Source organism: Mauremys reevesii, linkage group 25, assembly GCF_016161935.1.
Source record: "Mauremys reevesii isolate NIE-2019 linkage group 25, ASM1616193v1, whole genome shotgun sequence".
NCBI lineage: Eukaryota > Metazoa > Chordata > Testudines > Geoemydidae > Mauremys > Mauremys reevesii.
In genome coordinates this window covers 10,329,565-10,354,116 of record NC_052647.1, presented here as the reverse complement: position 1 = coordinate 10,354,116, position 24,552 = coordinate 10,329,565, and the positions used below count along the sequence as shown (strand labels likewise).

Sequence of the window (24,552 nt, the reverse complement as noted above, 5' to 3'; positions counted from 1 at the left end):
GAATTCAGTCAGAAGGTCCTGTGTTCCAGTGCCTTATCCTGTAGTCTATAGATACAGATATATAAAGCAAACCAAAAGCTACCTCGTTTGAGACACTGAGTTTTGGCATATTAATTTCATTTCATATGGCAGATAGAGAACAAATTTAAAATAAGCAAATACCAAGTAAGCAGATGCACCTCTTTTTCTTATATCTTGATAAACCTATGGATGAGTTTTTGCAAAGATGCTTTCTTTCATAGCTACGTGAATTTTAGCTCATACTGGGAAAGGAGGCCGGGGTGGGGGGAATGCCTTGATGCAGCTGAAGGAAAACAGTTGCAGGTGTGTGAAATAATTCATATCCATTCAGATATCTCTCCTTTGGCAAACAATTTTTTTTTAAATTTTTTTGTGGTCCATCTTGCAATAAAGCCCAGCACATTGGGGGGGGGGGAGCGCATGGAGAGGTGTGTGTTAATTTTAACATAATCCATTGATATTAACGAACAAACGCACTGAGCTCTCATAAACCCATTGCAGATTGCATCGGTGGAATAGGACTGGCTGTTTGGAAATCTTTGCTTAGAGGGAAGATCTGGCCTAGAGTGATCGTTGGCTAATTGGCAGGAAGCTGAGATGTTGGTCCCAGTAACAAAGTTTCTGAAAAGTCATCAAGAAGAACATTTTCAAAAGTGCCTGAATGACTTAAGAGGCTAAATCCTACTGGCTTTCAGTGAGCTTTAGGCTACTGAGGTGTTCTGGTGCATAGAGAGACAGACGGGCAGCTACGCAAGCTTGAAGTCAGTGGGAGTCTCAGTATTTGGGAGGGTCTGGGGCTAGTTGCTTATCTGCACTGGGAGGTGCCTAAATACATTTGGAATCTGGCCCTTCGCAACAAAAGTGACTTTGGAAGCCAAGAGCATTTAGGGTTCTAAGAGCAAGCAGAGAGCCCCAGCATGGCCGCGGGGACTTGGGCTTGCAGGGTTTGGGTTGAGGGGAGGATAAAAATGGCAGTGGAGACGTTGTTTGGGCTCTGGGACCCCGGAAGTGGGGAGGGTCTCAGAGCCGGGACTCCAGGCCAAGCCCAGCCGTCTACATGGCAATTTTTAGCCTTGCAGCCCGAGTCAATTGACCCGGGCTCTGAGATTCGGTGCCGCAGGTTTTTATTACAGTGTAGACATACTCCTAGGTGCTTTTCAACATGTTACACCAAGTGGCTTGAGGCCCAGATGAAATCACAGGGTCAGATTCTCCTCTCTCTTCATGCGGGGTGGTTAGGGTGACCAGATGTCCCGATTTTTAGGGACAGTCCCGATATTTGGGGCTTTTTCTTATATAGGCACCTATTACTCCCCCACCCCGTCCCGATTTTTCACACTTGCTGCCTGGTCTCCCTAGGGGTGACCCCACAGCAGACAGTGGGGCTTGGTCGATAACCTGAGAGGGTGGGGTTTGGCCTTTGTTTTTTTTGGGAGGGGTTTGGCGGCTATTGCTTTGTGGTGGCCTCTCTCCGTGCAGCTGTGGTCACAAGCTGCTGTAGCCAGAGGTGGATCGGGGGCTCGAGGGCCTGGTTGCTGTTGAATGGCATGTTGCCGTTCCCCTTGGCTCTGATGAATCTTGTCTGGGTTAATCCTGTGACTGTGCGCTCGGCCCGCGTGTTATATTTTGCACCAGGGTCTTGGGGAGATTGGTGCAAACATGAGAGCATTGAGTCATGTCAAGTGAGAGAAGACCATTAGAAACCGGGGCCCAGATCCAACACGTTATTTAGGTTCCTAATGTCCCCTGAAAGCAAGCGGAGGAAATCAGTAGACTTTAGGAGCCTAAATACCTTGGTGGATCTGGGTGTGGGCTGCTAGAAGTGAAACTCTGATTTTACAGCAATGACACCATCGCGGTTCACTAAGGCAGTAAACAACTATGCCTTGTTGGTCTATTAAACGCCCAATGCTGTACCTATTTCTGGTGTAAAAGCCTTTGCTGAGTCCCCTTTTCACGGTGCTGACGTTGCTCAGGGGAGTGAAGTTTGCAAGCTGAATTAACGAAAGGGGCCAATCCTGCAGTCCTCGCTCGGGCAAAGCTCCCGCTGACCTACCTGACGCAAGCATCTCGGGCCAGTAACTAGCCTGCTGCTCGTAGTGTCCTGTCTCAAGTGCTAAGCAGAACTGGCTTACGGCAGCGCGGAATGCGGCAAAACTCAGTTTAGAGCAGAGTCTGGGCTGGGAGGAGCTGCCAAAATTGACTGCGGATTCAGGCCGCTTGTGTGTTCGGATCCCGAGGCCTGTGCTGCAGTGAGTTACCCAGTGAGATGTGAAATTAACCACGGCCTGCTCCCTCCTGGGTTCATACGGGGCATGATGGAGGGCTTGTTTGCTGGGGGCAGAGCTGATCCGTGCAGGGGGGAAAGGCAGCTCTGCGTCACCGCTTGGTGCTCGGAAGCCAAGATTTCTTATTTTAAAACTGGAACATCTGAATTCAACCAACGCTATTAAAAATAAGCTGAATATTCCGTTCAGATCTGGAGGGAGGGAGAGGTTTCTTAGAGATGAGGTGGGGGGGATGGAAGTAATTCCAAGGAGCCGAATCTAAACAGAGATGAGATTTTGCTCTCTGCAAAGTAACTTTTGCTGCCTCCCGAACTCTTGCCTGGCTCTACCTTAGAAGCATATGCAAGCCCGGTTTATTTTGACAGAAGTCTCTTTCTCTGAGCTGCCTGGATTCACACACACACAAAAAAGTGACACTCCCCCCCCCCCCCCTTTCCCCTGTTGGCAAGTGTTAGTGTGAATCTGACTGGAGCAAAGTTCAAGAGGCTGCGTCAGTTGCAAAACAGTGTTGCCTCTAATGGAGGGCGGGGGGTGTGTGGATTTTAAACAGATTTGGCGAAAAAGAATGTATATGTCTATAATCCAAAAAAAGCTTGAAAACACCTAGAAATGTGGGTATGTGGGAGTTGTAAAATTCCAAATACCCTGCAATTTTATGTATTTTTTTAGCAAAAAAAAAAAGGTGCCTTTTTAAAGGGGGGGGAATAGGCACATTTGTATAACACAGCTCCAGCTCCTTAGATTGTGAAACATGTGTCAAATCCATGGCGGGCATTAATGTATCGAAGGTGAAAGATCTCAGCCTGGGGAGAACTACATTTAAGCTACATTTGTAAAATCCATATTTAAGGACTGAAACAAAACCTGTCTGATTTTTTTCCCTCTCCCAAAGAAGCTAGATGCTCAGCAGCTCGCACAGATTTCTGTGAGATTTGGGGGTGCTCAACCCTTCTGAGAAGCAGGTCCAGTTTGGGTCTTGAGCCTGGAAGTACTTACTCATGCATGCAAATTTACTCAAGCGAGAGCCCCTCCAGTGCAGAATATTGGCTGAATGGCTAATCATGCACAAGGGGGCTGAAAGCAGAGGAAGGGGGTCTGGGAGTAGGGCTCTTGCTTAGGAATTGTGAATGGTGGGTTCAAATCCCTGTTCTGCTGTCAGCTTCCTGTGTGACCTTGGCAAGTTGCTTAACTGCTTTGTGCCTCAGTTCCCCCATCTGTAACATGGGGATAATAGTCTTGCCCCACCCTCCAGGGAGGCTGGAGAATAAATACATTGAAGAGTGTGATACACTTTGAGATCTACTGCTGAAAAGTCTCTCTAAGAGCCAGGACTTATTGTAGGGCGAACCAGGGATTGCAACCTGCAGCTGGGTTTGGGTTCTCTTGCTTTGAATGGTTTTTTAGCCTAAAAAATTCCAGAGTGTGGCTCAAGTTGTTAAGCCCAGATGGGAAGATTTGTCCCCTCAGATCTGGGGACGGTTCAGTCTAGGGCTCATTAGAAAGGCAGGAACCATTTGCAGAAGGTGGCTTTGGCACACCTTTCACACCCAGCCAGGGCCCAAGGGGATTTTAAAATCGAGGCCAGGGTGGGGGGAAATCTGTCTGTCGATGGAGAATGTTGGGATTTCGGATCTCAGCGTCTGGCAGTGAAGGCTTCCATTGTGAGCGCTCGGCTGTGATTTTCGGTGGCCCCTTCCCTTCTGCCTGTTGTGAAATTATTTGGCTCCTGGTCTCAGTTTTTAACACGACGGCCAAATGTTCGTGTTGCTGCTTCGTGGCTTTCGGTGCTCCCTGCGCGGACAGGCGAACAGGCCTGTGTGTGTATGCGCTGCTCCAGCAAACTCCTAGCATTCCTTCCACATAAAGCGATCCCAGTCGACTTCCTGCACCCCCCAGTCTTAGGCCTTTGATTAGCTTCTGTTCTGTTCTATTTCGTTTTTTATACCACGCTCATCGCCGTGACTTGTATGGGCCAGCATTAGAACGGCTAAGGCACCCGGCAACATCGGGGCTGCCATCCCACAGCCTCAGCCTCCTCATCAACAATTGGCCAAGTTATTTCCCCTTTTCTGGCTGGCCTGACATTTTCTCTATCTAGTCCTGCCCTTGCGAGGGAAAAACTGCTGTGAGGGATGGGGACTTATCCTCTAATAATAAATTATCCCCAGGATTTCATTTGGAGAAATCACATTTCGTTTTACTCCGGTAAATGGTGCAGAACACCTGCTTTTGTTTCTCCCTAGAGGTGGCTGCATTTCAGTAGTTGTTGAAGATCTATATAATTTGCGTCACTTTTGCCAAATTCTTTGATCTGGGGAGAGGGGGGAATCGGAAAAAAGGAAAACATTTCCATTTTTCATCCTGCAACGGCTTTTCCTTTCAAAAGCATCTTGAATTTTATTAAAAACACAATTCAAAATTGTTTTAAAGCGATTGAAATTTAAATGAACCATTTGGACGGTGTCAAAACAAAATGCTTTGTTTGACCTGAAATTAGATTTCCCCCCCTCCCCGTGTGTCTCGATTTGTTGAACATTTTAAAAAATGTTCATTTTTAGTCTGCCCCGAAACTCTTCCCCCCCACCCCAACTTTGCCAATGAACCGGTAAATGTGTGGTCACCCTGCTCTGTTGTAAATGTCAGTCCTTACGAACCTCCTCACAGAGTGTCCAGAGACCCCCTGAACTAGATGCTGCCTTCGAAGGCCCTTCAATCTAGCAGACAAAGGCTTAGCCAGATGCAACGGCTGGAAGTTGAAGCGAGACACGGTCAGACTGGGAATGGGGGGCAGATTTTTAACAGAGAGAGGAATCAACTATTGCCGCAACTGGCTAGTTACGTGCTGGATTCTCCATCGCTTTAAATGGGGATAAGACATCTTTCTAAATGACGAGCTCTAATTCGGCCAGGATTTATGGCCTTGCTACAGCAGTTGGTGTGTGGGATCCTGTGACCCGCGCAAGGCGGGTGTCGGGGACAGAGGATCAGAGAGAACTGTCCCTTCCGGCTGTAAACATCCATGAACTAGATACAATTTCTCTATGCTTGTGAGTGGGTTGGTTGGTTTTTTCATTTTTTTTTTAGCTACTTTTTAGAAGACAAAATTACAATATGTTACCCAAGTGAAAACTCATATTTAATTTTTTTCTCCCATGTTACTAAGTAACATTTCTTAAGTGATTGAAACCAGAACTAAACAAAACAAAACAAAACTAATTTAGTCATTCTCAGGAGACCTGGGCTGGGTTCATTCGATCCCTCTCCATCCAGCTCTTGGCGCTCTCATTATTGTAGTACATGTCGTATAAGCGGCAGCGTGATCCAATGAGTGTTATAATGGGAGTCAAGAGAGCTGACTTCTGTTCCTGGCGCTGCCACTGGCTTGCCGGGTGCCTCAGTTTCCCCATCTGTAAAATGGGGGAGAAGGCTACTGCCCTTGTTTGTACAGCAGTGTGAGATCTGCTAATGAAAACCACTGTAGAAAATCTAGGGGTGGTGATAGTTGCTGTTGTCATTTGATTCTTCTTCCCCATTTACCAGTGTAGCCGACTCTGGTGCTTTGATTGAAAAAAAATCTCTCACTTAAAATCCTTTGCTGGAAGCCCCATCTCCTGGCATCTTGGAATTTTGGTAGAATCTTGGCTTTCATTTACAAAAGTGAAATTAACATAAAATGAGAGAAATTTTTAAAAACTCCCCCACCATTTCTAGCCCTAGTGATCGTGGAGAAAATCTTGAAAACGTGACCCCAAAGGCTTAATAAAAATCGGAAGGCAAATTGTTATTCTTTTAAAACATTTCATGATTTTAAAACCCACCTCCCAGTTTTTTAGAGCAGGGGCTGCCTCCAGATTTATGTGGTGTTTATTCTCCGTAGGGGGCAGCGTCTGGTCATTTTCACTCGCTTTCTGTCTCTAAATTGCTTTCACTCTCTGACGCCAAAGAGTAAAATTGATCCCCAGCTCATGGTCTGTCCCCCAACTAACTCCCAATACAAGAACTGTTTTGAGGGCTTACGGAGCACCGGGGCCCTAGGTAGCTCCCTGTAGATGGGTGAATTTCACCCCCAGTGAACGTTACAAGGAAGGGGAATGGGGGTGTTCAAAGGGGCCAAAGGACAGTTTTGATTAAGAAAAAAAAGTCTTAGTGGTTTTTTTAATTTAAATGTTAAAAGTTAAGTTCATTTTGGGCCTATGCCATTTCTCAGTGCCCATTTAATAATCCTTATTGATATTAGATCAGGGCCTCCGTTGTGCCAGGCGAGCACTGCACAGACACACAGTGAGAGACAGGCCCTGCCCCGGAGAGTTTTCTGTTACATTTGTTTACAATCAAGGCCTGATCCTGTGAATGACGAACAAACTGCGTGGCTGGTAGGATCACTGACAAGACGAGAGAGAGGCAGCAGGCCAGAGAGATTGTGTGATCTTATGCATGAGGCACTGCGCTGGGTGTCAGAACACCAGGGTTCTGTGCCTACCTGTGCTGGCAACCTTGGGCTAACCAATTTGCGCCTCAGTTTCCCCTTACAGGTATTGAATGAGAGCTGGGTAGGGACTGTCTCTTACTCAGTGTCTTTGCAGCTGAGGGTCTGATCCTACTATAAGAAGAAGAAGCCAGGTGAGCGTATTAGCAGTTAGGAGGTGGAAAGCCGGGCAAAATTATTTGATCTAAACTTTTTTGGGGTGAAAAATACAGATTTGACGACCCCCCCCAACATTTTGCTAATTTGTGTTGGTTTTGCGGCACTGTGTCCATTGGGGAAAAAAATTAAAACAAAAATCTCCCCCCCTCTAAATGTTTCAGATTTAACAAAACAATTGTTTTGTTTCAAAATGGCCTCGTTTGATTTTTAAAAGTTCAAAGAGGCTCAAAATCGAAGCGAGATGGTTAATTTCGAGTTGACCGAACCATTTAGTTTGACCCCAAATGAGTTTTTCTCCCACCCCAGATTTTTAGATTTTTTGGCAAATGTCATTTTCGGTTAAGTCCCAAATGAATTCCTCCCTCCAGATTTTCAGAACTGGGAGCGAACCAAGAAATCCTTTTGTCGCCCAGCTCCACCTACGGGTAGGGTTTCTAGCTGTGCTAAATGCCTGTTTCCCCATGGGAAATAAGGAGATTAATCATGGGAGAAGAGACATTTTGCGCCTGTCCCAGGGTGCCTGCCCTCAGAGCCAGTGGCAGCAGCCCCTGAATTAGCATGGTGAGGATGTCAGACTGAGTGGGAGCCTTTGATGTCATTTATGATGAAGGCAGAGTGATTCTCTTGGGAATTTCAAGTCCGGGCAGTAAGACAGGTCTAGGGGCTAATTGGCACATGCAGGCTTCGAATGCACACGTACTTGGCTCCCTGGCCGGCAGTGGGTGTTGTAGCCGATCCCCACACCCAGGCTGTAAGATCTGGAGGGGAATGGGTCTAGTGTGTTAGAGTGGGGGTGGGGGAGGGCTAGGACTCCTGGGGTCTGCTTCCCGCTCCCTTGCTGCCGCACTGTGTGACCTCAGGTGCCGGACAAGTCCACCTGCTCCCGTTCTTCAACGTCCCCATGTCTAAAGAGGACAAGGATGCTGAATGAGTGAGGAGGGGTTGATTGAACCCAGGGAAGAGCTTTTGAGCTGGGCAGAGGGTAGGCTGTCTTCGGTGCAGACGGGATCCCCTGGGGGCAGACGGACTCCTTGATTTATTGTGTTCGTTGGACCACGCTGATGGATTTATCCCGTGTATGTCAGGCCTGGGCAGGGCTGGTTGGGCAGAGACTGGTGAGAAGGTTGCCTCAGAGGAGCTCAGGTACTGCAGGTACCTGTGCTTGGCTCTCCATGGTTTGGCTGGAGTGAGCGATGAGTTATCGATCTCCAGCTTTGGCTAGTTGGGGACAGGCTGTGCCCATATACTCGTGTGAGGAAAGATGGTGTAGCGGTGAGGGTGCCACCGTGGGCATGAGACCGCATTCAAATGTCACTACGTGCCTCAGTTTCCCCACCTGTAAAAGGGGGGAATTCCCAGGGAAGGGGTAGGTTCCCCATCTCCTGATGCCTTCCAGTCCAGCCTGGCTGCCTTTCTGGGAGACGCTTTAGTTACTGGGCTCAGGACAGGGGGACCTGGCTGACATCGACTGTTCTCTGTTGGTCAGGCCAGGCTAGTGGATCTACTGCTACCTGCTGGCCTTGGACTCCAGGAGAAGTGGGGAGAGCTGCCCTTCCTAGGCTGGCAGAGAGGGGTTCAAATTGTGGGGCTCTCCTTTGCGGTGTGACTAGAACCGGCCAGCTCAATCAAAATACCCCTTTCCCCCAATTCAGAGATTCTGCCCCCCTCCAGCAACACCCCCGCCACCCGCTGCAGTTTCACGTCTCGGCCGCCTGATGGGGTTCCCCCACTCCCCAGTCTGCTGTGCCCCAAGAGCTTCGGGCAGGACTGGGGCCCGGTACGGGTTTGTTCCTGACCGCATGGCCGGGGGTTCCCCGCTCTGGAACACAATGTAAAAGATGGGGGCTCTTAGTGAAAGTTATGCAGCTGGGGTTAGTTTTGGGGGGCAGGGGGGAGAGCTGTGGGGTGAGGGTCTGATCCGTGGGGATTGCTTTGGCTTTCCCATACACAGTCCCCTGTTTGGCCAGGCCGCATCACAGCCCCCTCTGCTTCTCATTCCTCTCTGCACCCCAGCTCCCGCCACCCTGCACCCTCACAGCCCCCTGCTCCCCAACCCCCTCTCCCGCCAGCTGCACACGATCACTAGATCCCCCTCCCACACACACACACACATTTCCGTACTCAACTGAGCCTGGAACAGTCTATTTTTCGAAAGCACAGTCGGCGCCGAGTCGAGCGATGTCCCTCCCCAATCCCCGGAGCTCCCCCGTTACCCTCTCGCTAGTAAAGATATTTTCTTATTAAGTGGGGGGGGGGGAGGGAAAAAGTGGAGGGGCCTCCAATCTGTTCCATATGTTGGACAAGCCTCGTTTCAGATTTAATATTTTCCCGCTCCCAAAAACAATAAGGAGCCCGGGCCAAGTGCTATATTCTAAGAGGAAGTGTTGGCTCATGGCTAGAGTATGTGACATGCTTCGGGCACAGGGATTGTACATGTATGTGTAATAAATCCCATGTGCAGAGCACACAGCAGCTTTTCCTTCCCGCCACGGCTGGAATCCTGAGCGAGAAGGTGTTGTGCGAAATGCTCCCGTGCTCGCCAGAGCTGGCTGGGGAGGGGAGATGGGGCCGGTAGATTTCAGATCCTTACCAGCGTGGTCGCGGCTGGAATTCTGCTCGCGGGATCCTGTATAACAAGAGCAGCTTTGCGACGTTTTTCATCCCAAACTTCCATTTCCTTCGAGAAACTGCCTGTGGTTGGCAAATGAACCGTTTGAGACCCACAGAAGAGCTCGAGGTAGCTCGAAAGCTCGTCTCTCTCCCCCGCAGAAGTGGGTCCAGTAAAATATATTACCTCCCTCACCTCCTCTCTCTGCTTTCCTGGGCCAGCCTGGCTCCAGCACCCCTGCCTAGTTTCATTTTGGTCAATTTCTGAAGTTTTGTTGGGGGGGAGCCATTTCTGCCCCTTTGCTCCCCCCCCCCAAAGTTTTCCATTTCAAAAGGCAGAGAAAAATCCAACAACCAGACCCCCAACAGTTTTGATTCCCCCACTCCACTGGAAAATGTGGAATCTTTTCATGGAGGGGGGAGCGTCCTGATTTAAAAATCAGGAACCGTATGAAAATATTGGCCAGCCAGCTCCGTTAATGACTCATCATGAGCAAAATATTAGAGAGAGAAAAACTAACAATATTCGGTTATAACAAGGGGGGGGGGGATTATTCACTCGTTTGTCCCTTCCAAGTAAATAATACTCTCAATTTAAGAGCCCTGCAGTAGCAGATGTGGCATAAGAGCTTGGTCTCTCATAGAGATCAGGTTAAGCCCTGAAGCTTTAGCTCCCAGGCTGTCTGGCTTGGCGGATAGAGCACTGGGATCCCGGACACCTGGGTCCTATTCCCAGCTCTGGCACTGGTCTGCTGGGCGACCTCGTCAGTTGCTTCGGCCCAGCTCCTCCAAGGGGTCGAGGTGCGTAGTTCCCACTGGAGTTACCTTGGGGGAGCTGATCCCGTTCCATGGAAAAAAATGAGCTTTGCCCTTTACTTCAACGGGAACAGGAGCAGGCTCCGGGAGAGACAGATGCCAGACGCTTGGAAGTCCCAGCTTAAAGCATCGTTATTATTGTGCTGGAATTGTGGTAGTGCTCAGAGATCGGGCCCTCACCCGAGTGACAACCCTTGCCGTGAACAGCTGCCACGTTTATCTGGCTTGCTATATGGCCCCTATCACTGGGGCATCTAGGCACCGCCTGGTCTTTACTGTATTTACCCACCCCCTCGTCCCCCCCATGGGGCACAGCCCTGTTATTATACCAGTTGTAGGGGTGGGGAAACTGAGGCACACAGCAGGTAAATGACTTGTTGTGACAGTGCTGCCTGTGGGAGCCAGCTGAGGTCACTCAATTAGGGTGAACTGCAGACAAACCGGGGCAGGCAAACCCCAAACGCTGGTGGATATTTCAATGCTTAGTTTACCAAGCCAGCACAAAGCAGCTTCTGTAGCACCTCACTGGTTACTCAGAGTCCAAACAACGCAGTTCCCTTAAAGTGCCCAGCCTCAGGCCTCCGGCCAGACACACCTGTCAAACAGATGATGATGATTCCTGAAAATCGTATCTCATCATATAAAAGAAAAGGTTCTTCCAACCCCAAAGCATCCGCCACATACCCAGGTTCAATTATAACTTAGATCTCACCCAAAATACACGCTATAGTCAATTCTTATTAACTAAGCTAAAATTTATTAAAAAAGAAAAGAGAGAGTTGGTTAAAAGATCAATATACAGACAGACTTGAATTCAGTTCTTGAGGTTCAGATACACAGCAGAAGTGAGCTTGTAGTTGCCAAAAGTCCGTTTAGAAATAGTCCATAGGTTACAGTCCAATGTCCATATTCAGGGTGGCTCCAGTCAGTGACTGGGGATCTCAATCCTTGTGGCTTAAGGTTTCCCCCTCTTGAAACCCAAAGCAGATCTGAGATGAAGCAGGATCGTGTCCCAGGCTTCTTACACATTTCCAGCAGCCTTTCGGCCTGAGAAAACAATGGGCTTCACTCTCCTTCTCCCAAACATCCTGGCAATTAGCACAGGGTCATTTATCCATTAAACAGTTCGGATACAGGTTACCACAACCTTCCGAGAGACACATAGACAATAATACTATTTCACTCAAGTAACATCATAAAAGTTAATGCTCCTTTTTTGATCTTTGAATTAAAGCTCTAGCAATAGACAAGGCTTGTTTGCTGATATCCCAAGCCCTGAGCAAACACCTCCCCTTCTATCTCTAGCAAGGCCGACTTGCATTTCAAAGCTCTGTTCATTCACAGATCTTCCTAACAAATCTCTCAAGTTGGGCCATGGCTCAGGTCAGTCTGTTCTTTCTGGCCCTGTCACCTTTCCGTGAGGTATTGTATCACACTCGCCCAAACTCAGGTGAGCAGTCTGTGTCGGAGCAGGGAACGGAACGCTGGGCTCTCTAGCAGTAGGCGAGCACTAACCACTGCGCTGTGCGATTGTCGAGATCCTTTGCTTGTTCGTTGATTCTGAGACCAGCAGAGACCAGCCCGTTCAGGGCGGGGCAAAATTTTGCAACCAAAACTTTCTCTCTGTTAAAATTGAAATGTAATTTTTTTTTCCCCAAATTTTGGATTTTCTGAAAATGCTGAGAAATGTTGTGTCAGGTTCGGCCCCAAACCATTTTTTAAAACTAATTGTTCAGAATTGGCAATGAAGCGAAAAACCCATTTGCCCAGCTGGGTTTATCATCTATTCATTAGGCGCCTTATGGCCGCAGCTAGGAACCCGAGTCATGGACCGAGACCCTGTTGGGTGCGGCGCTGTGTGAACGTCTAGTCTGACAGGCCACTGGGCATCCCTGAAGTTATGGAGAGAAATGGCACCAATAGAGTGTAACCAGCACGCAGGGAAGGGGCAGCAGGGCCTGATCATGCCACCCCTGAAATCAGAGACCAACTTAAAGATCACGAGCTCGGCTTTAAAACAATCAGCGTTTGGTTTTTTGGGTGTGGAGCCATTCAGAGGGATTGGGAAGGGGGCTCTCCTGCAGTCCCAGGGGCTGGAAACTGACTTTGAAAAACAACTGACGGCTGCAATCTCATGACTCCCGGAGCTGGGGCTTTAAGACAAATCAGCGTGGAGAGTGGGCACCACGGAGTACTGGGTGAACGAGGTCTTTTGGCTCCTTTATCGTTTGATTGGTTGCCTGTGAACTTTCATTGGACCAGAATGAATTCTAATATGAATGTGAGTGAGGATGTACCTTGGCTCAATCTGCCACCAGCCCGGGCAGGCCAGGAGCCCCCAGGCTTCTTAAAACTTGACAGGCGTTTTGCCAGTTAGGCGGCATTTTCCATGTGCACATCACTCAGCCAAGGTGCCGGTGCGGCTGTCTATATAACCCCATGCCCCCCGTCCGTCTGTCTGTCTGTCCAAGTGCTTCGATAGCTCCTAGCACCATAGTACGTGAGTGTTGGCAAGTGGCAGAGAGGAATGGGAGTCGAGAGACCCCGGCTCCACCACGGACCTGCCTCAGGCAGGCCCCGGTGCCTCTCTGTGCCTCAGTTTCCCACCTATGACCTGGGGATAATGGACAATGCTCCTCACCTTCCTTTGTGAAGCACCTTGAGGCCTCTGGAAGGAGCCCTGCCCTAGAGGGTCTGTGTGGTGCCTGGGTCCGAGGGCTCCCCTATGCACGTAGAGCCACAGGCAAAGAACAGGAGCGGCCCGTGGCCGAGGGGATGAAGGGAGAAATACCCAGCTAATCCTGGCAAGTGACCTGCCCCCCACGCTGCAGAGGGAGGTGCACCCCCCAAGGTCCCCGCCAATCTGACCTGGGGGGGGGATTTCTCCTTTGCCCCACGTAGGGGGATCAGTTAGACCCTGAGCATAGGGGCAAGAACCAGCCAGCCAAGCCCCTGAGAGAGAGATTGCTCAGAGCCCTGGCCAGCCCTGAGGCTTTGGGGTAAGGAGATAACCCCTCCCCCCAGAATACATGGGGGGATCCCTTCCTGAGCCCTGCCCCCCATCCCAAGCACCCCTGCCATGTAACTGCCCTGCTGTCATAAATGGGATTAATAACTAATACGGAGTTAGCTGGGTCTTCTCTGCCGGGGCTGGGTGTTGGCTAATGTCAATTGTTGCTCCTTTCGGAGAGGCTCGCCTGGGTGTTTTCTGCTCAGCAAGGGCCCAGGGCTGGGCTAGCAGGGGGCTGCGGGTCAGGATTGAGGGGCACCGGTGGAGCTGTGTGTATGGGGGAGCCCAGAGCTGGGATAGCGGGGGGCTGCGAGTCAGGATTGAGGGGCACCGGTGGAGCTGTGTGTATGGGGGAGCCCAGGGCTGGGATAGCGGGGGGCTGTGGGTCAGGATTGAGGGGCACCGGTGGAGCTGTGTGTATGGGGGAGCCCAGGGCTGGGATAGCGGGGGGAGAGATGCTGTGGGTTGGGATTGAAGGGCACCAGCTGAGCTCTGTTCGGGGGGCCTAGGGCTGGGATAGTGGGAGGCCTGGGGGGCTGCGGGTCGGGATTGAGGGGCTCCGGCAAAGCTCTGTTGGGCGGGGGGCTGTGGGTCGGGATTAAGGGGCTCTGGTGGAGCGCTGTTGGGGGGGCTAGGGCTGGGATAGTGGGGGGCTGTGGGGCTGTGGGTCGGGATTAGGGGGCACCGGCTGAGCTATGCGTGGGTGATTTGCTGCTTTAGTGGGAATCTCCAATTCACCCCCCATATGACGAGCTTTCAAATAAAGAGCTGCTTCCCCCGCTGCACAAAGCGCTCGGGGTGGGGGGGCGGAGATGGGAGGCGCCAGGAGCATGGCACAGAGCTGGCAGGTCCAGGCACAATGAGACAGACACTGGCATCAGAGGTTTGGCAGTGAAGAGGGATCGGGGGGAGGGGCACAGATGGTCTCTCTTTTACCCCAAAAGGTGAGGAGATGGGCGGGAGAGGCCTGGGAATGGGGGTGCTCTAGGCAGGGGAGAGGGTTACCCAGTGACCTCCCTCTTTGGCAGTCGTGCCACTTGCGTTCTGGGGGTGGGCGAGAGAGACCCTGGCTCCTTCCTTGGCGTGTTGTAAAACCCGCTCCTTCCCGGGCCTCCAGCTGCCCCCCATCCCCCAGCCGCAGGCGGCTCCTGGCATGGCTGGGCATTCTTTGGGCATCGGCCCAGTTAGGAGGAGCTGGGCAGGGGCGCAGCTGTGAGAGCCGAGGATGCCCCCCCGCACACGGGGGGAGCAGAGGGAGCAGCCTGTGGAAAGCTGAAGCCGTTTTGAGTGTGTGTGTGTGGGGGGGGGTGCATCCTCGGCTGAAACCAGACTCAGCTGGGGGGAGAGACGGGCTTGGCTAGTGTAGACGGGCATCAGGAAAGCTTCTTACAATGGTCTGCTGGTGCCCCTCGATCCTGACCCGCAGCCCCACTGCTATCCGAGCCCTGAGCTCCCCGCTTCCCTGGGGCTAGAACACCTGGGACTCAGGACACCTGGGTTCTCTTCCTGGCTCTGCCACTGGCCTGCTGGGCGACCTTGGGCCAGTCGTTTCCCCTCTCTGTGCCTCAGTTTCCCTGTCTGTACAATGGGGATTATTCTCCTAACCTCCTTTGTAAGGTGCTTGGAGATCGACTGGTGCAAAGGGATGATGATTACTCCCCAGCTCATTCCAGCCTCGGGGGTGGGGGAGGGAAGGGTTGTTCCTGGCCCCTTGGTTGGCAATTGGGGGTGGGGACAGATGGTGGCAAGGGCTGGACTAGGACCTCATTCCCCTCCCAGAGCTGGGACCAGAACCTCTCACCCCTAGGCCCCACTCCCTTCCAAGGCCAGGAGTCCTGCCTTGGGGCCGAGCCCCAGCCTGGAACCACTGTCACTTTGGGTTTGATTTATGCCCGGTGTTAATGCAGCGGCAGAGCTAACATACCAGCTTGGCATGGTGGGGGGCACCCACAGCCACTCCCCAGGGGTGCGGAGCAGTCACTGTCTAGGGTTCGTTCTTTCCTTGGCCTCTCCACCAGCGAGGAAGGGCGGGGCTTTGAGTGGTAAGTCTGAGACCCCTTGAACTCAGAGCACCGGCACTTGGGGTCTGCAGCCAGGTTGGTGGCTGAGTTGGGGCTGCGATGCGTGAGGGGGGCTGCTGGGGAAGTGCACCCCCTGGAGCGTGCCCCAGAGAGGCTCTCATAAGCCCTGCACCCTGCTTTGCTGTACTGGTTGGGCTCCCTTGGGGCTTGGAGGTGCCGGGGGAGTTACCCCAAATGTTGGGGGCTGGGTAGTTGGCTAATTCCATGGCACTTTGCCTTAAGCATGAGATGAGCGGCCCCCTCCCTCCAGCAGGCTCAGGTCCACATGGGGTCTGGGTAGGGAGCAGCCCGGCAGCCCCCTGGGTGGGATTGGGATGGCCGGGGGTGTGGATCCCAGGATGGCTCTGGCTCAATGCTCTTTCCATCGCTCACTATGCTGGAGGTACCTGGCACAGTGTCCCTCTCGTGGCGGGACGTGCCGGTAATCACAGGTTCCTCCCAATGGCTGGGTAATTGCAACTGAGTTGATTCAAGAGCCATTTGTGTCCCAGCAGCCACCTGGGGAAAGGGGCTGCTCTAGTATCACATCAAGATTGGGGAAATTCCTGATTTCTTCCACTGTGTGGGACCTTCCGTGGCACCTTGTTCATCTCCCCCTGCTGCCTGAGTCCTTCCGTGGCACCTCATTCATCTCCCCCCACTGTGTGAAACCTTCCGTGGCACCTCGTTCATCTCCCCCCACTGTGTCGGAACCTTCCATGGCACCTCGTTCATCTCCCCCCATTGTGTGGAACCTTCCATGGCATCTCATTCATCTCCCCCTGCTGCGCGAGTCCTTCCGTGGCACCTCATTCATCTCCTCCCACTGCGTGGAACCTTCTGTGGCACCTCATTCATCTCCCCCTGCTTCGTAGGACCTTCCGTGGCACCTCATTCATCTCCCCCTGCTTCATGGGACCTTCCATGGCACCACATTCATCTCCCCCGGCTGCGCGGGACCTTCTGTGGCACCTCATTCATCTCCCCCTTCTGCGCGAGTCCTTCCGTGGCACCTCATTCATCTCCCTCCACTGTGTGGGACCTTCTGTGGTACCTTGTTCATCTTCCCCTGCTGTGTGGGTCCTTCTATTGCACCTTATTGGCCTTCCCCCCATCCCCGAACTGTACATGAGACTTTCCTATTCCCTGGGCAGTGCTGCCTGGGAGCTCTGCGCCCCTACTGCCGCCATGTGGCACAGAGCCCTCTGTCTTTTATGCAAGCATCGTGGCAGCACTGCCGAATGTGCCGAGCGTGGGCACGGGGGCCCCAGCGAGGAAAGGCTTACCCGCTCCTGTTGGCTGGGCTGAGCCAGGACACTGCTGTCTTCGTGCGCCAGCCCCTGTATGGTGCGTCTCCTTCGGCACCGAGTGGCGACAGATGGCAGGGAAAGCGGCTCCCTGGCTCACAGGGCCGGGTGCCTGAATTAAAGCTGAGCCCCACTCCCCGGCAGGCTTGGTGCCGCAGCAAGGAGCTAAATGAAACAAGGGAGGCGCAAAGAGCCGCGTCCCAGCCCCTCCCCAGAGGGGGCGCATTGCTTGGCATTGGCACTGCCTGGTGCTGTGGCAAACAGCTGGGCTCGCAGTTGGAAAATTGGGCCGCCGGGAGGTGGGGCAGCCTCAGTGCCTAGGCCTTGCAGCAGAGTTAATGGAGAGGGTGGTGCCTGGGTGCCAGGGGAAGGAGCTGGCTCAATGGGGGCTTGTATCAGAGACCTCCCCTGCCTCAGCCCCCCATGTCAGCAGGGAGGCTGGTGGGCATGGGGAGCTCGGCTCAGCAATGGAGGCAGCATGATGCTGGCAAATTCCTCTCCTGGAGGATGCCAGACTGCCCGTTGGGTCACTGCTGGCCAGGCCAGATTGGAGCTGGTGCCACCTGGAGGGGAGAGCCCCCCCCCCGAGCCTGCCAGTCCCTGGGGCCAGATTGGGGGCGGCGCCCCCTAGAGGGGAAAAGCCCCATGTGTAAGGTGACCACCTGTCCAGGATTTCCCAGGATTGTCCATTTTTGGACATAGCTGTCCTGGATGAAATGGGGGTTTTACCTCACAGGTGGCAGCCCTACCCATGTCCCGTTCCCCAGCTCCCTGAGCCATCCAGTCCCCCTGCTGTGGGGCCAGATTGGAGCCAGCGCCCCCGAGAGGGGAAAGGCCCCAGGTCTCGTTCCTTGCTTCCCAACCTGTCCCCCTAGACTCCAGCCCGATTGGCACGTTCCACTCTAAGGTGTGTCCCTCCCCACCGTAGCTCACTGACCAAGAGGCGGATGGGGAGGACACTGGCATTGACCCCTGTCCACTCCCACCTTGGTCATGGAGCCAAGCAGCCCCTCAGGAACGACTCCCTGGGGAGATGGCACGGGAGCGGGGCACAACGGCATATGGGCTTCTCCTTCCTCTGCTGCGCCCCTTCCCCTGCCTGGCACAGGAGGGGGAATCCCAGGGCTGATCGTTAGCTGCGCAAAGGAGCAAGAAGTGGTTATGGCAAGGGGCAGGCAGGCAGGACGCCTGGGTTCTATTGCAAAGAGTAGGAAGGGGGGTGGTCTGGAGCTGGGGGCTGGGAGTCAGGACTCCTGGGTTCTATCCTCAGCTCGGGGGCAGTGGAGGCTGGTGGGTTAGAGCTGGGGGAGGGGAGATGCTGACAGTCAAGGTTGTTTAGTTCTCTTCCCAGCTCTGCCCCGTAACTCACTGTGATCCCTTCATCACTCTGTGCCTCAGTTTCTCCATCTGTAAAAGGAGACTGATTTTTCCCGACTTTGTGAGCGTGTGCGTGGGGGGCGGTGCTGCAGTGCTCAGAGCAGATGAATAGCCAGACAGTGAGCTGGGAATTGCTGTTTCTCTGTGCGCGGTCCCAGGCCTTTGCCAGGACAGATTCCTCCCATGTGACACTGAGACCCGGGCTGGGAGTTGGGAGAGTGGCTAATGGACCCAGTTCCAAGCAGGTCCAGGCACTGTAGTGCCTTCAGCTCCAGCGCAGAACCCAGCCTGAAAGACCGAAAGGCCAAGCCAGGCCTGGGTGGCCATTTCCCAATACATGGAGGCAGCAGCACTCAGGTCCTTGGTCTTGTGCCAAATGAAAGGCACCTCCTCTGGCCTCTCTGGGTGTGTCTACACTGGAGCTGTCAGCGAGCCTCCCAGCCGGGGTAGCTGCCTGGAGGTCAGGTGGGTCCAGGCTGCCGCCCGAACCGCAACATCCACAGCGCTGTTTGTCGCACGCCAGCTGGCCCCTCGCTCGTGTGCGTCTGTCTCCCCGGGGTCACTCCCAGCTGCAGTGTAGACGCACCCTGGGGGGCTGGGCTCACCCATAAGGTAGGAATTGGCCAGATTTCGGGAGGTGTTCCCATCACAAAGAGTCAAAATTGCAAATTTCCGTGAACCGAAAATCTGAAAAAAAATCACGGCGATTGGGCCAAGGGAAAGGAGCTCAAACCGTTTCCTTCCCACGTCGGCCTTTTTAAAAACCAGCTTTACATTTTTTGAACAGTGAACTAACTCCCATTTCGAAATGCAAAATCGTTTTTGAACTTAAAACTGGCCCGTTGCATTTTGACAATGTCATGCCTTTAACCCCGCCAAAAACCAGAATGGGGAATTTGTCCCTAGCTACCTATTCCTGGGAAATGTTTCGCTATTGACAAATCAACTTTTTCCAACAAAAAATAAATGTATTGGAAAATTCCTAACCTGTTCTACACCTGTGTGTGTCTCTAGGACACCTCCTGTGCATGTGTGTGTTGTGTATTGTGGGTATATCTTCTGTGTGTACTCTGCATGTGTTGTGTGGCTGTGTATCTAGTGTGTATCCTGTTTGTGTGTGTGTATCTTGTGTGTATCCCGCCTTTGGGTGTATACTCTGTGTGTGTGGTGTCATGTGTGTCTGTGTGTGTTTGTGTGTGCATGCACAGCTAGAGTGTGTCCTGTCTGTGTGTGAATCCCCTCTGTTTATCTTGTGTGTGTATATATACCATTTTCAAGAGAGTAAAAGTGAGGATTTTACATACAGAGAAACATACACCCCCTCAACCCCCCCCCACCTGTCCGCTCCCCTGGCACTCACACCCAACCTGCTGAGTGGGGTAGCCTTTTCCCCTTTCTCCCTTCCTATCCCTCCCCCACCCTCTCACCTTGGCAGCTCTTGGATCCATGCTTGAAACCCTCTCTCCACATCAGAGCCCCCCCCTCCAGTTTCTGCCCCAGCAACTCAGAAACAAAGCAGGGCTTTCAATTGGGGATATTAAGATGAAACTTTAGCCCTCTTCCCTCCTGGTAATTCTAAACTCCCTGCTTTGAGTTGCAAGCACACTGTTGTCTCCTGGAGCAAACGGGGTGGGGTGGGGGTGGGGGTTAGCCAGTGTCTCAGCAGTGGGGCACTGTTGGAAAGAGAGGGCACAAGCATAATGCCAGGAGATGCCACTCTGGGAGGGGATGGGCATGAAGGGGGCTGATGCCTCACAAGTCCGCTGACCCCCCTGAGCCCCAAGCCGGCCTTCCAGGCTAATCCCTGAGAGCAGCCAGGTGCCCCTTGCAGAAGACACCTGGTTCAGCCCAGGGTGAAATTAACAAACTTGCCTTCAGCCCTGCCCCTGACTGCGCTTTGCCCCACACTCCCGCTGAGGGGAACGGGGTCTCCCGGCTTCCTGCACTGGATTCCCATGGGGCTCGCCAGCGGGGCACCCAGTGCGACCAGGGGCTGGGCAAGGGGCTGCGCAGCAGCAGGTGCAGAAGGGCAGGAAAGACCCCCCTCCCCGGGCTGGTAAAACAGTATCATAGGGAAATCCAGCAAGAGGGGAAGGCAGGGCCGGCTGGGCAATCCCTGGGACCCCACTGGGGATCCGGGGGCTAGAGTGGGAAACCGCCCCTCTGCCTGCTATGTACTTGTCACCTGCCTGCCTTTATCCAGATACCTAATTTCCATCCCCATCTATCCTCCTCCATACACACCCATCCGTCACCATCCCCATCCATCCATCTCCATCTCCATCCATCCAATCTCCATACACACCCATCCGTCTCCAGACCCATCCATCCATCTCCATCTCCATCCATCCAATCTCCATACACACCCATCCGTCTCCAGACCCATCCATCCATCTCCATACCCACACCCATCCGTCCATCTCCATCCCCATCTATCTCCATACACACCCATCCGTCTCCATACCCAACCATCCGTCTCCATACCCATCCATCCATCTCCATACACACACCCATCCATCCAATCTCCATCCCCATCTATCTCCATACACACCCATCCGTCTCCATACCCAGCCATCCATCTCCATCCCCATCTATCTCCATGCCCATCTCCATCCCCATCTATCTCCATACCCAACCATCCGTCACCATCCCCATCCATCCATCTCCATCTCCATCCATCCAATCTCCATACACACCCATCCGTCTCCAGACCCATCCGTCCATCTCCATACCCACACCCATCCGTCCATCTCCATCCCCATCTATCTCCATACACACCCATCCGTCTCCATACCCAACCATCCGTCTCCATACCCATCCATCCATCCAATCTCCATCCCCATCTATCTCCATACACACCCATCCGTCTCCATACCCATCCATCCATCTCCATCCCCATCTATCTCCATGCCCATCTCCATCCCCATCTATCTCCATACCCATCCGTCCGTCTCCATCCCCATCTCCATCCCCATCTATCTCCATACACACCCATCCATCTCCATCCCCATCCATCTCCATCCCCATCCGTCCATCTCCATCCCCATCTATCTCCATACACACCCATCCGTCTCCATACCCATCCATCCATCTCCATACCCATCTCCATCCCCATCTATCTCCATACATACCCATCTGTCTCCATACCCATCCATCTCTCTCCATGCCCATCCATCTATCTCCATACACACTCATCCATCTCCATCCCCATCTATCTCCATCCCCATCCCCATCTATCTCCATACACACCCATCCGTCTCCATACCAACCATCCGTCACCATCCCCATCCATCCATCTCCATACCCATCCATCCATCTCCATACCCACACCCATCCGTCCGTCTCCATACCCATCTCCATCCCCATCCATCTCCATACCCACACCCATCCGTCCGTCTCCATCCCCATCTATCTCCATACCCATCCATCCATCTCCATACCCATCCATCCATCTCCATACCCATACCCATCCGTCCGTCTCCATAGCCATCTCCATCCCCATCTATCTCCATACGCACCCATCCGTCTCCATACCCATCCATCCATCTCCATCTCCATATCCATACCCATCCGTCCATCTCCATCCCCATCTCCATCCCCATCTATCTCCATACATACCCATCTGTCTCCATACCCATCCATCTCTCTCCATGCCCATCTATCCATCTCCATACCCATCCATCCATCTCCATCCCCATCTATCTCCATACACACCCATTTCCATACCCATCTCCATACCCATCTGTCCATCCAATCTCCATACACACCCATCCATCTCCATACCCATACATCTAATTGCCATATACACCCATCCATCTTCATACCCATCTATCCCCATCCACCCCATCTATCTATAAAAGCAACAAAGAATCCTGTGGCACCTTATAGACTAACAGACGTTTTGCAGCATGAGCTTTCGTGGGTGAATACCCACTTCTTCCATCTATCTAATCTATCGATCTATCTATCCCCATCCACCCCTTCTATCTATCTATCTATCTATCTATCTATCTATCTATCTATCTATCTATCTATCCCCATACACCCCATCTATCTATCTATCTATCTATCTATCTATCTATCTATCTATCTATCTATCTATCTATCTATCCCCATCCACCCCTTCTATCTATCTATCTATCTATCTATCTATCTATCTATCTATCTATCTATCTATCTATCTATCCCCATCCACCCCATCTATCTATCTATCCCCCCACACCCCCTCTATCTATCTATCTATCTATCTATCCCCATCCACCCCTTCTATCTATCTATCTATCTATCTATCTATCTATCTATCTATCTATCCCCATCCACCCCTTCTATCTATCTATCTATCTATCTACACAACCTGTCTGTCAGTCTACCTAGTTCCATACCACCACGTCTGTCTATGTGTCTATCTGATCTCCAGAGCCACTGGTCTATCACATGCTGGAGCACACTTTCCCCTTTGCACCACACTAGGGCGGATTGTTAAAATAAAGCCAACCTCTTTAGCAATAAAATAAATTAACTCAAGGACATTTAAAAAACGAGTTTATGAGGAACAGGATTGAGTCCAAGGGAAAAACCTTAACCCCCGCTTTGCCAGCGTGTACATTTTCTCCAGGTCAGTTGCTCCAAAGACCTCCCCCCTGGTTTCCCTTGTGTCCCATGACAGAGTGCCGGCCCCGCCCCTGTTCAGTGTTCTCAGGCTGGGCTCCAGCCGAGCTCTGGTTTGCTAGGGACAAAGATCTGTACAGCGCTGTGCACATCCCATTGCGGGGGGCATAACCCCAACACTCCCCCCCAGACCCTGGCTAGGAGCCTCGCACTGCGAGAAAGTGACGGGCCTGGCCAAAGCAGGGTCCAAGGGGTCGCCTCTGCTTCTGGGGGGGGGGGAGCCCCGGAGCATGTGTGAGATGATGGCAGAGCAGGACAAGCCAGCGATTTTAACCCCTCTCCGGCTCCAAATCAAACCTCGCCGGTCCCCACTGAAGCGAGCTGCCCTGCCTATGGGACGCCTCTGGAATTCGGATTGGCTTCCTTACGGTGCCCGGGCCTGGCTCAGCAGCGGGGGGTTTGCAATGGAAACACGCCTCAAATTTCTGGGGGGCTAGACCCTTCCAAGGGTGACCAGCCCCAGCTCCCGGGCGAGGCTGCTCCCAGCCCAGCCCAGCCCAGCCCGTGCACACACGCCGCGAACCCGAATCGGAGGGAGTCCCTCGCTCCCCCGACGGGCTGCAGTGCGAAGGGGCGGGCAGAGCTCCGCATACAGTGTGGGGGGAGGAGGGAGCGGAGCGGGGCGGGGGGAGAGGGGGAGGGAGCTGAAGCTTTCTCAAGGCAAAAGTGTTCTCGGTTCCAAACTTTGTCTAAACTTTCACTTTCAGAGCTCCAAGGCGGGGTTACCACTCGGCAGCATGGACTAGCGAGGGAGCTGCCGCAGCATTAGCCATGCAGCCACCTAGCCAGCTGTTCTCCATATGAAAAACAGTTCTGCACCCGTGTTTTTCCAAAAATAACCATGTATTCCCCATACTGCCTGACCCAGGTAACAAACCAACCAACCAACCAACAACAAAAAACAAACAAAGAGAGAGAGAGAGAGAAGCAAGTTCTGTTTGTTTCTTTCATTGCTTTTATTTCTTTATTTTAATGTTTTGAAACTTTGCTGTTGGGTTTGCTCCTGATTTCATGTGGGTGCGGGCCACGCACCAGGCTGTGGCGGTGCGGCTGGGGGGAGGATTATTGCTGTCTGTCTGGGCTGTGTTTTTGTTTGAAACAAAAATTCTTCCTGTCTCTCTCTCTCTCTCTCTTTCTGCAGAGAAAGAGGGTTTGATGGCATGTTTCCAAGTTCTTTGTTATATTCACTGCACATGGGTTTAGTTCAGAAAATGGCGCTTCTCCCAAATTTATTTCAAGAATTAAAAACCAGAGAGAGAGAAAGGGAGGGAGGGAGGCAGGGGAAAAGGGGCAGAGGGTTTGCTGGATTAATGCATGCAGCTATGCTGGGGGGGGGGTTGGAGCGGGACCGGGAGCGGGGGGGGGGCACTGTACAAATGTAGACGTGATTTTAATATTTGTCTTTTCTGTTATGATCTGCACCGCGCGGGGGTTATTGCACAGGGTCGGTTGCTAATGCTAGAAGTTGCTCGCGCTTGCAGTGGATTTTGCCTTTCTGTGTTTGGGGCGGGGGGGGGGGGGGCGCTGAGATCTTCGGTTGTTAAAGAAACCCGGCCACCCCAAAGCCCAGTTTGTCTTTTTGGTTTGAAGTAACCCCCCCCCCCATTCCGAGCGGGAGCGAAATCCAGGCAGTCCCTAAATGCCCGGGGAAGAATTGCTCCTGGATTGTCTGTTTTCCTCTCCTGTTGCGCTCCCTGCTCGGGGTCAGGTAGGGGAGTTTCCCCTTTCTCCCCTTGCTGGAAAAGTTCGGCCC

At 52.5% G+C, this 24,552-nt stretch overlaps 1 protein-coding gene across 15 annotated transcripts in view; it reads left to right on the top strand.

The window, feature by feature from the left end:
• The window catches only part of NFIX (nuclear factor I X), a 211,685-nt gene that overhangs the window by 61,865 nt on the left and 125,268 nt on the right, over positions 1–24,552 (top strand). For 5 of the 15 annotated variants that reach the window (XM_039513957.1, XM_039513961.1, XM_039513963.1 and 2 more), the window contains one exon: positions 23,507–23,667. The exons of 7 other annotated variants lie outside the window; for them this stretch is intronic. In XM_039513957.1, coding sequence (XP_039369891.1) covers positions 23,641–23,667 — 27 coding nt within the window. In that variant the 5' untranslated portion in view covers positions 23,507–23,640. Of the gene's footprint in view, positions 1–6,907; positions 6,930–14,253; positions 14,332–23,146; positions 23,169–23,506; positions 23,668–24,552 lie in introns of those variants that run through there. 3 more of the 15 variants (XM_039513959.1, XM_039513962.1, XM_039513964.1) reach the window with 3 other exon arrangements.